This window comes from Aphelocoma coerulescens, chromosome 8, assembly GCF_041296385.1.
Source record: "Aphelocoma coerulescens isolate FSJ_1873_10779 chromosome 8, UR_Acoe_1.0, whole genome shotgun sequence".
NCBI lineage: Eukaryota > Metazoa > Chordata > Aves > Passeriformes > Corvidae > Aphelocoma > Aphelocoma coerulescens.
The window spans coordinates 8,569,880-8,584,166 of record NC_091022.1 but is presented as its reverse complement, the minus strand read 5'-3'; the positions used below and the strand labels follow the sequence as shown (position 1 = coordinate 8,584,166).

At 40.2% G+C, this 14,287-nt stretch overlaps 1 protein-coding gene across 6 annotated transcripts in view; it reads right to left on the bottom strand.

The window, feature by feature from the left end:
* MTA1 (metastasis associated 1) overlaps nt 1-14,287 on the bottom strand; it is a 76,782-nt gene that overhangs the window by 51,327 nt on the left and 11,168 nt on the right. For all 6 annotated transcript variants that reach the window (XM_069022387.1, XM_069022388.1, XM_069022390.1 and 3 more), the window contains exons 2-3: nt 9,824-9,891; nt 7,342-7,435 (exon numbers count right to left, since the gene is read on the bottom strand). In XM_069022387.1, coding sequence (XP_068878488.1) covers nt 7,342-7,435; nt 9,824-9,891 — 162 coding nt within the window. The remainder of the gene's footprint in view (nt 1-7,341; nt 7,436-9,823; nt 9,892-14,287) is intronic.

Genomic DNA, 14,287 nt, shown 5'->3' with positions numbered 1-14,287 from the left:
TTTGCTAAATAATAAACATTAATCAGATCAAATGCAACATTTCAGCCAATTGAACAATTACATAAGGAGTACAGATCCTTGAAATTATGCCTGTGAAAAACTGTATTTATTCACCACCACAATCAAATCATCCCAGGCACCCACAGGTCACACCAAGCTGAAAGTCACACAAATCTGCCACCAATACAGAAGTTCTGGAGAGAGGGAGCTGCTTTTGGAGACCATCAGTGCAAGAGATTCAGCAGGTAGAAGCTGACACATGATGAGCGAGGTAGTCAAAGTGAAGTCTTTCCTCTTTGCCAGGCATCAGTTATCATCTTAAACCCTGCTCCTCTTTCAGGATGTCATACTTCAACAAGCCCATCCAGCTTCAACAGCTTCTGCAGAGAATGCCCACTGGAAAGGGCAGTTTACTTAATTAGTGTTATTTTGTACTCTCCTCACCCCAACCACAGCCAGTAGATCCCAGCCACAAGATTAACTGGAATGCAACCAAGTGCCTGAGGCTACTCTGCCACCTGCCCTACCCTACCCACACCACACACATCCAACTGCAACACTCCTGCATTTCAGCAGTCAGGATCCCCAGCTCTGCCTTGGAGCTATCCAATCTCCATGCAGCCAGTTCTCAAACATACACCGAAGTAAACACATGAAATCACACCCACGCTGGTACACAACTGATCCCAAACATCTCCAAGCATCTTTCTTTTAAGAAATAAATTGTATGTTTTGTGTTCGTCAACAAGTATCCTGCCAGTTATGCCAGTTAAAGCTGTAAAAGGCAAAATTCTCAACGAAAAAAACTCCAAAGATCCTCCATGATGAATGACTGAGAAAGAAGAGATCAGACTTTTCCTTCTCTAAGAAATTAGTGCAGTTACTTGTACTTTGCAAAACCACAGAAAAAGTTTCCCAGACTGTAGTAGAATGAGCTGTAAAGCCTCATGCATGAATTGTAAAACTCTAATTTTACAGCATTATTATTCTCAAAGAGCAGACTTATGCCTGCAGCTTCAACAGTTGTTGCCAAAAAACATTTCTAGTGAGAAACACATACAGGCAGAGTTATGATTTATATACCCTTAAGATTAGTTAACTAAAATCCCCATAGTTTTCCCCAAAAACAAAGCAAACAGAGAGATCTCCATTTTATGAAACACTAAAATTGCATTTAGTTTTAAATAGGCCACCATTATGCCAAAGGCGGTGACAAAAAATTATGTACCCTTCAGGTTCCCCACAATTTATCACTGTTTTACTGCCCTGAAAAAAAGACCTGCAGTTTATTTGCCCGTCAGGTAGGCTGCTCCAACAAGGAAGGGAAAAAAGAGCAGCATAATTAAACCAGACTGCAACATACAATAGCTGCTACACCACATGAGCTGTTAACCGTACAGCAGCATGCACTTAGGTTTTAATATTTTCCTGGGAACCAGAACACCAAATTTACATTTGTTGCACAGTTTCATGGGTCTGCAATTTATTTACTGAAGTGGATTCTGTTTTAGTTGAAAATTAATATTGTGACTGCTATCCTACACTGTAAATATACCAGCAGCAATCCACAAACAAATCAGCAAGTTCCAAGCTCATTTGCGTGAAAACCCAAGGATGCACAAAAGAAAAGGGAATTCATGTCTGCACTTACAGCAGCTTTTGGAAATGATAGTAGTGCACTGTGTAATGCAGGGAAAAATAGTACATGGAGCAACCTAAAATACTTAGTATCTTCAGTGTATTTGATAGCCTACAGCTTTTAGAAATTACATTTTTCTAAAAAGTATGTCAACCCCTTTGTGACAACCAAATCTACAGACAAAATGAAAGCACCCAGCACAACCAAACTAATCCCAGGGACTGCATCTCTTCAGGTAGGCTCGCTTTCCAAGTAGCATTTTATTTATGTGTCTAGCTTTTGTAATAAAATACAGAAGGTGGAGAGCACACATTTTCTTATGGCAGCTCTGCTATGAACAGCCTTTCAAAACCAAAAAGCACAATAACATTTCTTCTTAAAAACAGACAGACATTTCTACAGGTAACAAACAACACCCCCACACACAGCAGTAAAACTGTCATAGCACCCCCAGACAGAGGTAGGAACATTCCAAGAAATAACAAGCAAACAAATCTATACAAGCATTGTTCCTCCTTTTCCACAGCCATGACTTAGCACTGAAAACAACAGACGTGACAAATGCATTCGGAACCAAGGGAAAGGAGAAAAGAGTGGACTGGACCCAGGACAGGAACCTCTCTCCTTCACAGAGGCCAAAGCAGGCAAAAGCTGCTTTGACAGAAACTAACCAGTAGCACCTCAAACCCCACTAAGACCTCACCACCTCACACAGACAGCACAGGCTAAAATCAGACTGAACCGCAACAGGGGCTGTCCCAGCCCCAGCCCAAGTCTGTCTGACATATCTGCATTTCACCTTCCTACAGCTCACCCACTCACACTCTAACTGAAGCAGACTCCACCCTCAAGAATGGTGGTCGTAGTCTTAAAAAAATAGAAACATGTATTTATAAAATATCCAAGAAATCTTTTTCAGAAAGATTTGCCTGCATTTTTTACAGTACTGTGGAATAAGTGGTATGGGAATACAGGAGGTGCAGTACATTGGGACTTCGTGCTCTCATAAAGCCTTATTTCAAAATTAATCTCTCTGCTTGATAGATGTGCTTGTGCAGATTTGCAACTAAACATTTAATCTTAATACAAACAGTAATATATCAGCTATGCAGCAGTAGCCAGTGGAATGCTGTAAGAAGCGTATTAGATTAAGTATTATTTGGTATTTAATGGCAGAATCATTAATAGCACATTAACAAAGCCTAAAGATGACTTATACTGGGAACAAGAGATAGGCAGATTAGGCACAAACAGCAAGACTTGTGTGAAAGCTAACATATATGGGGAAAATAATTAGAAAGAGTAAACTTTGAGTTGGCAGAAGAAACCCAAGAGGCAGTAATTGTAATTTAAAATGACTGGGTGTGTGAGATGTGAAATTAAACATCAATATTTGCTAGACACTAGAAAGAATAGCAATTTGCTATAGATCAGATTGGGCTCTCCAGAGCATCAAAAGCAGAAAGCACCAGCCCTTTCTCGGCATTATGAGTGTCATACAAGTAGCGACATGACAGAATTCAGAAATGCACAAAGGTAAACAAGACACAGAAATTAGGTTTAGAGAGCACCCAAGGTTTACCAGCTTGGGAAACAGTCTGCAGTAACAGAAGAAGTAGTTAGCATGGTTACAATTAACAAAATACTGTAAATAATAAAGAAAAAGAGTGGGGCCAAATCATTGGGAAACACAGGAAAAACAGTGCTAGTGACCTGCACAACAGCTCCTTCAGAAGCAAAGGAAGCTGCAACTCTGGCTGCTTTAACAGCTTAACTAAGGACCTTGGAGGAAAATTCTAGAAATGCTGCATTTGAATAAATTAAAATACAACACCAGGTTCCTTCTTCCAGGTTCAGTTTCAAATGGTTTGTATGAAGCTGTAGCCTTACTCATTTTTTCTCTGTCAAAAAACAGATATTGACTTGTAGCTGTAGAAAATATGGAGAAAGTTTAAACAGGTAGGAATCCTTATACCTTGACACTTCAGAAGGAGTTTACTACATTATCAAGACATCCCACTAGGATCCCTGCCATGAATTTCTGGTGGTCATCTTTTGCAGCCATGGCCACTGTTACAGGTAGCAAGCAGACACTATTTTGGACACTTCTATCTTCCCTCACTGCACCACTCTCGAAGAGAAAAAAACACAGTTCCTGCCTCTCAGCAACAACTGAGCCAAGGTGTCATTAGTGGATATATGAATTGAACTCCTCTTAAATCTGCATGAGAGATACTGAGAGAAAATAGAGAAGGGGAATAAAATGGAAGAAATAAAAAGAGCTAATTTGCAAACTTCATTTAGATTGGTGTTATTTAAAATGTAAAAAAAATTCTCAATCTGTTTAGGCACGCAGGTATCATGCAACCATTTATTTTCAGAAGCTTTGGCACTTCCAGAACCAAGCTGCCATGTGTGCCTGGCACCCAGAGAGCACCTGCTGAAAACCAACCATAAAACTGCCAATGCAGCCAGCACTAACTGGTCAGCTCTCCAACCACTACCAACTCACTGATGGAAATATTTAATTATTAAAAACTGTATAAGACATTATATGAAGAAAATACATAGTGACAGCATCCAACAATTGGTTGAGGAGTCAAGTATCATTCCCATTTCTCTTCCATCGAGTCCTGCCTGCAATCTTGTTTTCAAAGGCTCTGAGCAAGAACTTAAAATAGTGTCTTACTGGTGAAGCAAGTTCATTTCGGAAACAGTTGGAAAAATTCCCTGGAATAATTTGTGAGGTGATTAAAGAGGCTTACGAATAAAAAGCACTAACAATGTATGAAAGACATCATAAGGCTGAAAGATTTATAGGACAGCCCAGACAAGCTTTATATCATATGACAAAAATACTGAGATCACAGATCAAATCCAAGAAACAGGTTACATACATCAGGTACTAATTTATAGTCACCAAGTACAGAATAAGGTGCTTCCAACACATTTCTCTGTATACAGACTTATGAGAAAAGACAACATTTCAGATTTGCCTGTTTCAGATAACTGATGGATCATCCAAGCTAAAGTGGCTTTTTTTTTTTAACTTCAAAACATTAATTTCACAATTACATCTTTTTCCTTCCTTTATTGGAAGAGTAAAAAAAAATAAAATATCCATACAAATTTTCCATTCATGTCCTGGCTGTATCTCCCTATTACTTAGCTCTCTCACTGCACTGATCTCAACAGTGGGTCTGAAATAAAGGCATCTTAAACAGAAGACTGTGTGAATCCAGAAATGTCTGCAGTCAGAAAGCTCCATTAATCAGCTGAACAAAGGCAGTTAAAAGATCAGTGATGCAGATACGTACATCTACTGCAAATGCATCAAAATGAGGCAACAGGAGACTTTATGGAAATGAACTCAAAGTCAGTGACAGTGTGGAATATCTGAACTAGAATCTTAACATCTACAGAATTTGATTTTGTTATATCATGCAGGGTGTTGATTTTTTTTTCAGAGTAAAGAAATAATGGCTGTCCAAAAAGCTTAATTTTTCTCTCTTCTCCCTTCTTATGAGGAATGGAAACCACAGAGCAGCACATCCATCTAAATAAATGGAAGTCATTCAGTAGCAATTTTATTCTGCACCAGAAAGAAACATAGTGGAGAAAAATGCTAGTTACTAATGAAATTTACCCTAAGAGGCAGACTCAGTTGTCTCTGGTAGCTCTATTAATAGGATTGTGCTATACAAGAATTTTCTCATCTTTCAAACAACACATATGAACAATGAATTATTTGTTTGCATTAAAAAAAACCACTTAGATTTCTTATCACACAGAGAAATCAGCATTTGCAGGTTCAAAGAGCATTTATGTGGGTTCAAATATTTTTCATTTTCAGTCTCAGATGTGTGTTTCTGTGAACCCTTCCTACCTGCTTCCTTTACTAAACCTAGTGAAGTGAGACACAGATGAAGGAATCAATAGTCACGTTGCTTATGGTGAAGCTCCTATTAAGCTTCAGGATTCTCAGATAAAATGAATACTGCTGCACTGAAGAGATCTCAGAAAAGCTTTGCCTGCCACCACAATTCTGTAACACAGCCAACTCTCCTCTCAATGCCACATGACCTCTTTTTTCAAGGTATGGTTGCAATGGAGGATTATTTGGATAGACTCCAATCTACACCAGAAAATACTCAAATTTATCAATAAGGGACTAGTTTTGCTGCATCTTTCCCCCAGTGGCATTAGAGCAGTGAGAACACAGCAAGCCATTATATTCATTGCTAAAATGCAGTATCTGATTTAATCAATCCCCAGATCACTCTATTGATACACACACCAAGAAGCACATTAAAAGACAGTGATGCTTGCCAGCTAAATCATAGTTCTGACATGCCTATATCTGATTGCTTCTCTCTCATTTATGGATGTGCCCTGAATTACAAGGATTCATGAGGCTGTCCATGCTTTTTGTTACATTTTAAGCAATCTGAACAGCTCCATCTCACACACTCCATTGTTTACAAGAGAAAAACAGTTTAGTTACTCCACTTGCTTAGTTTTTTTCCTCCCTTTCAATGTGTCTGTTTTGGAAACTGTTCTGTTAGTACTGTGTCCATCACCTTGCAAGGATGGGACAAGAGGGATGTTGAACTGGCAGAAGAAGGTGTAATAAACCTAAATCTAATCCTCACTGGCAATTGGAATGGAGTCAAACAGGCTGAAAACACCTCAGATAAAGTGCCCAATGCCATGTAATAGGTTGCTCTACTTTAAAACTGTTGCTATAATTGAAATGAAATGGTAACACCAAATTTTTGTTTGCAAATAAGCTTCCACCTCTACTCAGCCAGGTGTCTCAGATGCCTCTGATTGCCCTGGGAGAGGAGCACATGCCAACACAAGCTGACATATTCTGTAAAATAATAGTAATAATGAAGAAAAAAAGTCAAGTCATGCATACACACAAGGGAGACTGATGTAAGGTAGGATGAGCAACCTGCTGCATTTTATGATAGTTTAGGTTCATGCTTTTATTTAATCAGAACATAACTACAATACTCAGAAAAAGTTCTAATTTTCAAGTCTCCCCTCAGCATACACATTTCTTTTCCCAACAAAAGGGATTTAAGTGTTCAAAATAGTGATAGGAGATTCTCAAACTGTTTCCAAAGTGTATTTATTGAGCATGTTCAGACAAAAGCTGTGTCACTACAAGAAATATTATTAATATTGAAATTTAAAGAGAAATCCTGTTAGTCAGGTTTCAAGCTGGCCATGTTTCAAGTTGCTTTCCCATAATCAGTTTGATTCACTCAAATAATATTTGAGGTTTTTTTTTAATATACAAACCAAATAATTAATGAGAAGTAGTATTAGACAAGGAGAGTACTTTCTCTCACCCCAAAAATTAAAAAATACATTTCTGTGGAGCAAATAAGATGTCTTTACTCAGCCCTAACTGAAAACTTCTATCTTGTCCCCACCATAATCAAACCGTACACAAACAAGATATTAAAAGGGTTAGGGAAAGGGGAAAATTTAAAAAAATAAATAAATAAAAAAGAGGGTCAGGTAGAAAGACAGAGAAAAGTCAGCCAAACAAGTAATGCAAATTGCTAAAGATGACTACAGAAAAAACCACATTTAAGAAAAAGCAATACTGATAGTTGAAATATCAAAGTCATACCCAAGTCTGACAATTTTGTGCAGAAGCAATTTCATTTGAACACAAAGCAGCTTACTTGCATGTTTGTCTGCCAACACAATGAGCGTGCTTGAGATGTCTCTTCTCCTGTAGAAACACACCACCTTCGCTTCCACATTCCCATTGGCAGTCTGAAACAGGGAACAAAAGAAAAAACCGACCACTAATCAAGAGCAGAACTGTACACTCTGAACTAGGAACTTCATCAATTATTTGGAATTTTGCACAAGAGCTACACAGAGTCTACTTTTAGCACCTCCAGCTGCACCCATTATCTAACACACAAACTCCAGCATGATCCATTCCAGGGCAGGGAAATTCCAGGTAGTTTGGCCTGCCCTCCTAACTGTACCTGAGGAACCACCTTTTCAAGTTACAGATGTTTCAAGAGTGAGAAAAACACACTTACCTGCAATTACAACATATTAACAAGCCACTTTGCTACTTTTGAGGTGATTACTACATTAAGTAGAATTGAAATGAATCTTTAAAAACCCAATTAAAGAACTGTGAAAAATAACAACAGAATTCAGATCTAGGCTGTTCTCCAAACTCTGCAGGGCAGTAGGAAGGCAAGAAAGAACCCAGCTATTATTACTTTTGCAAAAGACATTACTTAAGATTCTCTTTCTCTGACAGCACTGGTAAGCTGAATAATGACCAACACACCAAAAAAAAAAAAAAAAAGAACCACCAAAGAAGCTGCACCAGGCAATAAAATCTGCATCAGTGACAACATACAAAAAAAATCAGAATTTTTGAAAGACTATTTATGTAAAACTCTTAAAATGAGATAGGTGATCAATTGTAAGATGGCACCTGTCAAACAGTGCAACTGGCTTTTTAGAAAGGGGGAATATATAGTGGAAATAAACCTACTGGTTTGTAACAGCCCCAGCCAGTTTACTATCTCTAAAATAAATGAAATAATGCAAAAGTAACTCAAGAGTTGTATCCTACTACTGAAGACTCTTTGAAAACCACAATGAAGGCACAGTTCCAGAAAATAGAAGATACTAATTCCCTGCTAGGAAGTCTCCAAAAAAGAGTAGTGAAGCAGCAATGTGTCCACAAGAAAACAGAATAAAGATTTATGTACATGCTCATTTCTAAGATGTGAATGAAGGGAAAGTTTCAACTTTTGCAATACCAGTTTTCCTACACAAATTTTTTAAAAAAACAGACACCACATACATGCACAAATACTTCCCTTACAGACCAGAAGTTTCTTGTACAGTCTCAGAATTTCTACCCTTTTCTGCTAAATAATTCAGAACTTTTAAATTTTGAGGAACTAAAATACAAAGGCAGGAACCATCTTGTTCAAACACAGACAGCTTCCATGTAAATTGATCTGATTTATTATATTGCCCAAATTTCATTTACTCTCAGTTAAAAAGGGAATAAAAGATCTAGGATTCATTTCAATCAGAGAGACACATTTTTAAAGTGTAGGTCAGAGAAATCACAGCTCAAGCAAGAGTTGCACCAAGATGGGAGGTCCAGGCTGAAAATTCATCTTTTTTTAAAGGTGAGGAGAAGAATGAGAAGGAAGAATAAGAGAGAAAACAAAACAACACTTTGCAGGAAAGTGATCAACAAATCTGCACCCTGTAATGGGTGGAATACAGACAGTGATACCTCATGGATACAGATCCACTGGGAACATTTTAAGAACTCACTCATGTTTCTTTAAGGCAAAAGAGAGGAGGTATTTCTGTAAAAGACCTCCACTAAAAACAAGGGGTTACAAAGATGTCCTAGCATTCAGATTCTTTATTGGTCAAGAAATTGATACATTTTCTCTTCCAAATAACTGTTTGAGAACTACATGCTTTTCCATCACTGGTGGCTGAAGAAAAATACTTGATATTAGTCAGTTAATGTACATCCAAATCCAAACCAGCAATGTTACATTCCTTTTGTATGGGCTGCGATAACGTGGCATGTTTAGGATACAGCTAATGGCTTCAGAACGGTCTTCCCCCCTCAATTAGGTCAAATTTCAGCACTGAGAACTTCAGCTGGCTTTCCACACAGAAGCCATCATGCTTCCCTTTTCGATCCATTGAAAGGGAATTTGGCAGATGAAAGAGTACACTGGCCCAAAGGACAACCAGCAAAGACAAAGTCTGAGCAAGCAGATCATAGCTGTAAATCTTTCTCCTGAACAAGAGTCTCCCCCAAGAAAGATCAAATTAAAGCTCTCCATCCTCTAGGCAAACTCTTATATTTTCTTCATATCCTGTGACCCTGGCACGGAATTGAAGAACTGCAGAAACCTCCTGCCCTAAAGGTGGGCATAATCACCTTGAGAATGACATGCCATTGATACTCAGTCCTTTCATACCAAGGGAGAACAAAAGGTCTTAAAGCATTCCAGAAAATTATCAGAGAACAAATGTATTTTTAAGCTTCTAATTACCAGAGAACTGCTAAAGAATTGTTTTGATTTTAATCAAATCAAGCAGATCATAAATTCAATTAACTTCAAAGACTTGATGGAAAAAAATGTTTACCTTATTGAGTTCTTCTATTCTTCGTATCAAATAGGGGTTACTTGAAGAATTTTCGAAGTAGACATAATCTGACAAAAAGAAAAAAGACTCTTTAAAATATGAACTGCTAAAAATCGAATCAAAACCTTTATCAGCCTGGAAAGCAAAGCACGTGATCTTCCTTTTCTCTCTGATCAGATTATTTCCACTTAGACCACACTGTTGTCTTTACTTGCTTCCTCTTCTTATCAAAATCCAGCCACTTCTCACCAGCAATATGTGATCTCTCTCTTCCCCCCTCCAGTTTACAAGTATGGCTCATTTAGTTTAGAATACAAATAGTTTCTCTCATCTTTTTCTCTACTTCCTGATCTTTTACGGTTATGTGGTCCTAGAATGCCCTCAACAAAATTCTATATAGCTGTCCAAACTGGTCAGTAATACTTGTATTTTCAAGCAGGACAAACATCTAAAGTTAAATGAAAAAAATTAGTTCTTTACCAAAGGTAGTGCCTTCAAAAAAAATTACAGAAACACACATGAGTGCCATATAAATTATTTAGTATTATGGAACTCCAAGCTTAAGCAGTCCTTAAGAAAACAGATGCCCAGGAGTTCGGAATGGACTGGTCTTTATCCCCCAATACTCCAGAAGCCAAACCCTAACCCTGAACTGAGGCAAAGAGGGGTCTGAATCCACCTCCCCGCTGACAAGGTGCTGACCTTGCATACAGATCTGACAACAATTCCTTCCAGGCCTAACTAAGACGATTTCCCTCCAGATTTCCCAGCTCATTTGTGTTTGGAGCAAAACACCCGTAGCCCCCGGGCACGCCTCAGGTGATCTTTCGCAATGCCTACATTAGCGTGATGCTCCGGGATGAATGGTGTTCAGTGGTGCTTGCCCTCTGTAATAGGGACAACTACTGAGGCTGTTACCCTCAATCTCCCTGAAATCCTTGTTAAAAGGGCCGTGGAAAGCACAGATACTGTTCCCTCCTTCCCAGCCCAAAGGAAGGAAGACATCCCCCAAAGGTCTCTGCTCCTGAAAAACTGCACCAGGAGAGTTAAGAAGTCCCCTTTTATCTCCAGGGTGACCAGAGAGACACCAGAGCATTTACCCATCACAGCCCTTCCGCTTGCCCATGTAACACGACTCGAGCTCCAGATGCATTTTTTCAGACTGCTGCTTACAGCCCCTGTTATCCATAGGTCTCCCAGATTTACAGACAGACCTACTTGCTGCATGAGACACAAGAGCACAGCAGTGACCGCCGGGCAAATGACCCCAAGGAAACTGCTGCTTGCACTACCTGCAAACAACCTAAGTGCCCTCTTGCCCCTTCAACACGGCTGGGCTGCCTTAGGAGAGATTCACTAACCAGGAATCCCAGGGGTTACAATCCCAAGAGCAACAATTCTAAACAAATCTATTTTCCAAGCTTTTGTCTTTTCAAAAAGTGTGTTGTCAAGACACCTTGATAGTGAAGTCCCAACGTGGTCTTGGTTGAAGTGACAAGTTTAATGCCTACACTCACACAAGTCTGGGGTATTCAAACAGAGTGTAACCAGGGCTAAGGAGCACTGAAATAGCACACCCAATTTTTGATATTTTTGTGCATTCTGCACTCCAGACATCTCAGACTGACCATCAGCCATCTCCACACACACTAACACGCATCTGAGTGACTCCAAAACTTTCTTCCTGACTGCAAGGGTCAGTTTCTCTTAAATACCACATCCCTGCAGGCTTTAAACTGGTGAGAGATCTCAAGGGAGGAATACAGTTTGGACACCTGGTTTGTAGAAAACTTTGTGGGTTGGTAACAGAAATGGTTAAAACACCCAAGTAAGTAAAGATCCTAATTTTCCATTCCCAAACACCAGCTCTGTGCAGCGCATCAAACAGGAAGCAACAGGCTCAACATTACTATGACCAACTCTACCAGAAGTCACAAAACCAAACAGATATTTGGCAGCTTCAGCAATAACAACTGCTGACTGAAATAACAATGGTGGGCATTAAGCAATTTACTGATCAGCAGAGTAAAGAGAAATGATTTCTCCCACAGCAGAACCACCCATGCCCTAAAACGGCACTGCAGTGGAGGATGTTGAAGCTTTGAGGTGCCTCCAAGGTCACTGGCCACTGCTCACTAGAAGGCTCCAACATGTGAAGAAAGGATGAGTTCTTTCCCTCCACCCCTCCAATAATCCAGCTACTCCTCACTTCAGGTATTTTGACTGAGGTAGATGCAAAAAATATTACTTTTGCAAACACTGTGCCTGAAAATTAAAAATTAAAACCAAAGGAAATGTCTATCTGTGTCTTGAAAATATAATCTTGTCTTTAATCCCATGGGTTTCAGGTGGCTGTTACAAATGTTCATAGTTCACATAATTTCTAATCAGCTTTTTTGTGTGCATGTACATGCATATATTCTCAGAGACACATTTTATACCTCAAGTGAACATTAACTTGATTTTTCACATAACTACAGTTTATTGATTGTAAAATCTGGCATGGATTTGAAGAAAGCTTATTACAGATGAATGGTTTACCAAAGAATAGCTCACAGTGGTATCCAACAGTACGGAATAATAAAGCCCCCAACATTGTCTCAGTCAGCAGCAGGAGCATCCCCAGACCAGCACTGTGCGACCAAAAACTGCAAACCAAGCTCACAGGAACCACCATGCTCTGCACACTGCTGGCAGAAAGGCAGAACCAAATCTCGGGATGCTTCAAGAGCTGACATACGACAGTGCAGAGGTGCATTCTCAGGCCAGTGCTTGGTGACTTCAGCATGTCTAATCCCCGGCCCAGTACATCTCATCCATGTTTTAGACTAATTCCACAACTATGTTAAGCATTTCACCAGTAGCTATGCAACTAATGGAGACATATTTCCCATTGCTCAAATTACCTGGAAAAGGGCTTCTTCCTCTCTGTTGCTTCCAAGGAGGCCTGGGGATGGGCAACCCGGTGCACCACGACCTTCCTAGAAAGAGCGTCCTGCAAGGAACAGCTCTTCCAGGAGCGGTGGCCGCTTCCCTGGGCAACAAGCGATTTCAGCAAGTGTAGCGATTTCCCAGCTACAAGTGATTCCAGCTCTTGTGATTCAGCTCTTTGTGAAATCACCCAAGGCGAACTCGGGGATAGACAGGAGCCTTGTATAGCAGTTCCCCAGAGGTAGCTTTTATTGTCCAGCAGCCCCTGTGAAGGGGTGGCCAGGGACAAGGCTCCCTACATCAGGGCTAGGGGGCAGAGGTTATATGGGGTAGGTAGGGAGTGGGGTAGAAACCGACTAACCAGCTGGGTACTGGGTATTACCATATAGAAACAAGGCATGCTGGGGGTGGTTCACTTTCTCCCCATGACCCAGAGGAAGATTGCTTATCTCTGGGGAAGATCGTCTTGCCCCCAGGTCTCTCTTCTCCAAGGGAGAGCAGAGGGCTCCTGTGCCAAGGGCTCCCAGCCCTCCACACCTATCTGCAAGTAATGCAGAGCACACTATGCAAATCACGTAACACAAAATAAAGCATATCAGAGGAAAGTGTTTGCATTTTCCATAGAGATTTTAAATACTAGAATTAAAATTAAAATGCTGTCCTGCACAGAGAATTGTTTGGATTCCTGTTCCACATGTACAACATGGAAATTTTAAGTTCAACAAACCGCTCTGCAAACTGATGCTTGGGCTGGTGAAAACACTGCCCCACAAGCAACAAAGCCCAACAAGGTTGGTTTCCTGCACAGGAGGTTTAAAGAAGGCACACCACTGGTCCCTACACTCCAAAGCACTGCCTTTCTCCTTGAGTAGCTCTTCCACTTAATCTCCAGCTTCCTCCCATGCCATGGAAGTGCACCCTTTCTCATACTGCCTACCCAACTAATATTATTCCCAGTTTGCTTTCAGGGCAGTACCTACAATGGCAGATGCATGTGCACACACAATAACAGAAACCTTCCACATACTCCCAACAATCCAGCTGTCAATGGGAGACATCCTGTATGCACACAACTGCCAGGGTGCCTGTACCCTGGGCTGAAAGAGGGGATGGGGAAGGAGACAAAATTAGCAGATCTCTAGACAACAGGGAGATATGCATCTCAACTCCTACTAAGAACAGGAAGGAAGAGTTCACTAGAACAAAAAATAAGGTTAGGGAAAGAAAAGTAGAGCCTGATAGCAAACAAAACAAGTCACACCCTTCAAACACAACTATCTATCCTTGCTCATTTATTTGCTTTCCTACCCACAAAATTGAAGAAAAGGACTAGTCTAAAACTGCTCTGCATCCCACAAGCATGACATGCCCCCTCACCACCATAAAAAGCACATGAAGGCAATCCCTCACCACCCAGCCACCTGAAGAGAGTTTCAACCCCATACCTTCACAACAGCTGTCAGCTTCAGCTTACCATCCCCAAATTAATCAGCCATGCATCCATACCAGGGTCATAACTAATGGCATCACTCA